This window comes from Sitodiplosis mosellana, unplaced genomic scaffold (genome assembly GCF_009176505.1).
Source record: "Sitodiplosis mosellana isolate CC-2019 unplaced genomic scaffold, AAFC_SMos_1.0 Smas_scaffold_822, whole genome shotgun sequence".
In the NCBI taxonomy this organism is placed as follows: domain Eukaryota; kingdom Metazoa; phylum Arthropoda; class Insecta; order Diptera; family Cecidomyiidae; genus Sitodiplosis; species Sitodiplosis mosellana.
In genome coordinates this window covers 1-2877 of record NW_022596064.1, presented here as the reverse complement: position 1 = coordinate 2877, position 2877 = coordinate 1, and the positions used below count along the sequence as shown (strand labels likewise).

Genomic DNA, 2877 nt, shown 5'->3' with positions numbered 1-2877 from the left:
CATGCAAATGTGTATAATGCATTGAAGAAATAAAATACACATCAACACGTATGCGTACACACAAAATAAAGCCGAATACTCCAACACACAATAATACATAGAGAATCGTATTTCATGTAGAATCGGTGCGGTCTACACACATGTGCTACAAAGATTAAGTGCTTCAGCTGAGCACAGTATTTACATAGCGAATGTGTGCGGTCTATACTAATTCTACATAAAAAATGATTCTCTATAAATTGGTGTGTGTTGGAATATTATGGTTCATTTTGTGCGTAGAACGCATCTATTCTACATCGCTTGAAGTGTTGCATGTGTAATACACATTGTGTATGTAATTAATTTCGATGTATGTGAACATTTCGCTTCTAATTTGAGTTCGAGTTAGCTTTCGCAATATAATCTGCTGTTGCGTTTGACAGCGATCATTATACTGGAACTCTCCATCGAACCATATTGAATCGTAGTTGATAATTTGAAGTTTTTTTTATTCTAAAGCAAAGAATTCTAAAGCATAAAAAAAGTTTTGTTTTATTCTAAAGCATAAAATTCTATTTTTGACATAAAAATTAAAAATAAAATTCATTAAAAATTTACATCATGGAATTACAAGAGAAATTGCCAGCAAAGCGTAAAAGAGTGGAAAGTGAATGTGGAATCGATTCAGTGAACATACATTGTATGACGAGCAATTACGCATTAAAAGTGGCGGAAAAGCAATATTTGGACGAAGCAACGGCCGATGTGTATTTTCAATGCGGACTGGAATGTGAACGAATTCCTGCGCATAAAAGTGTATTATCCAGAGCAAGTGATGTATTCTACACCATGTTACACGGGGAAATGGCCGAAAAAGCCAGAAAAAATGAAGAAAAAAGGCGAAAAAATGATATAATTTCGGACTTTTTGCGATTTTGTGAGAAAAATGAACGGAAAATCGAAAATGTAACTGAAGAATTACTTGATGAGTACCAAAAGGCAAAAGAGGAAGAAGCAGAGGTTGAAAAAGGTGAAAAAAACGCCGAAGAGTTCGAAAAATTCAACGAAACTGACATAAAATTACCGTCGACATCGCCCGAAGCAATGAAGGACTTTCTGCAATTCTGTTACAAGGGAAAGGTGAACTTAAAAATGGAAAACATCACTGAAGTGATGGGCCTGTTGGACGAGTATCAAATGTTTGAATGTTTAGAAGTGTGTGGCAAGTACATGGAGCAACATTTGACACCTGAAGATATCTGTTGGGCATATGATTGGTCAATTCACTACAGTATGGACGGGCTGAAACAGTTTTGTGAGCGAAAAATCAGCATTTGCCCGGAAACAGTGTTCAAAACCAAAGGATTTCTTACGTGCGAGTACAATATTTTAGAACGCATTGTGAAGTTGGAGTCACTTACATGCTTTGAAACCTCTGTACTGGAGGCTTGCTTAGATTGGGCCCGAAATGCTTGTGAACGAGATGGATTGGATTCGCCACGAATGGAAGACCTACGAAATCGTTTAAAGGATTTACTTTATGAAATCCGTTATGGTTCAATTGATGTCATAGACTTTATTAAATTCATTAATAAGTATCCCAAACTTTTCACAAAACCAGAAGATTATGAAGAAATCATTCGCTTAACAAATGGCCAAAAGGACTTAAAAACCGATCACTTCAAAGCATACCCAAGATCAGCAAACAAATTTGCATGGAATGCTGCGCAGGTGCTGAAATGCAATTTAGGAGCAAATGTACGGGAATATCGTCAAGCGTATATATCTGCATCGGGAAGTTCAACTATGTTTACATCCAATCAGCCCATGTTATTGGGTGGATTTCATTGTGCAAGCATTATGAATGCAAATTCGTTCCGTTTTCATGATGGATCACATGATATTGAAATAACCATTACGGAAATATATAAAAATGCCAAGAGAACCGTATATTCTGAATGCAATAAACTTGATACAATATCATTTAAATTTATCGATCTAAGTCTCAGCCCAATTGCTATCAATCCGGAATATTTTTATAAAATTTCTCTAAAATCAAAAATTCAAATTCCTATTTCTGCCACTCTACCACAATCAGAAATTAATTTAAATGCAAAAACTATCATCAAAATCAATCCAAAAGACGAAAATAAATATTCGATAATTGAAAAACTTCATTTTGTTGAATTGTGAGAAAGGCTGTTGGAATTATAAATAAAAAGGTGTTTTTGCATTTACTTTTCGTCCTCAACAATGGCAAATTTTGTAGAAGAAAACTACACAACAAGAAGAAAAAATGAATCGAAGAAGAAGTAATTTGTTTCAATGTATTAAATACTTCGTAAAAATGAAAAGTTATTTTGATTATTTCACACACGTAAATACGTAGTTGCGTTTCTTATTATTAGTGATTTTTTTTTCTCGAATCTATACCATAGTGACAGACCTGTGACTGCCAAATTTCGTAACAATACAGCCAAATTTTATTTTTCAATGAAAAGATTTCTTTGTGTTGGCGTAAAAACTATGGTCACTAATAGTTACTAAGAAACGTAACCTTTTATACGTGTGTGTTGTATGAAATAGTTATTAGTTTTTTTTTCAGATCAGAATTAACATGATCGCCTCTTTACTGTCCTCCCATCAACCAACATCAATTAATCAAATAAAATTATTTCTTTCGTTTTGAACTCATTCGCATTCTCTATGTTTATTCAAAATCTCGTTTGAGACACATTCAATTGCTTGGCATCAAAATACATAGCAAATACAGTGTTATTCTACTCACCTGTGTTCATATATGGGAAATACGTTAAATAAATGTTCATTAGGACTATATGCAACAAAAGTGAGTATTTGAAAGAATTTTTTCGCTTCAACCATTCAAAAAGTCTTGTC

General features: G+C 33.8%; 1 protein-coding gene across 1 annotated transcript; it reads left to right on the top strand.

Annotated features, from left to right (window-relative positions):
• Positions 1–1131: 1131 nt before the first annotated feature.
• On the top strand, positions 1132–1926 carry LOC129570956 (uncharacterized; the record flags this gene model as incomplete). Its single annotated transcript, XM_055450679.1, has 1 exon — positions 1132–1926. A coding segment is annotated over exon 1 (795 nt), but the record flags the coding sequence as incomplete, so codon positions are not given.
• Between the last annotated feature and the right edge of the window lie 951 nt (positions 1927–2877).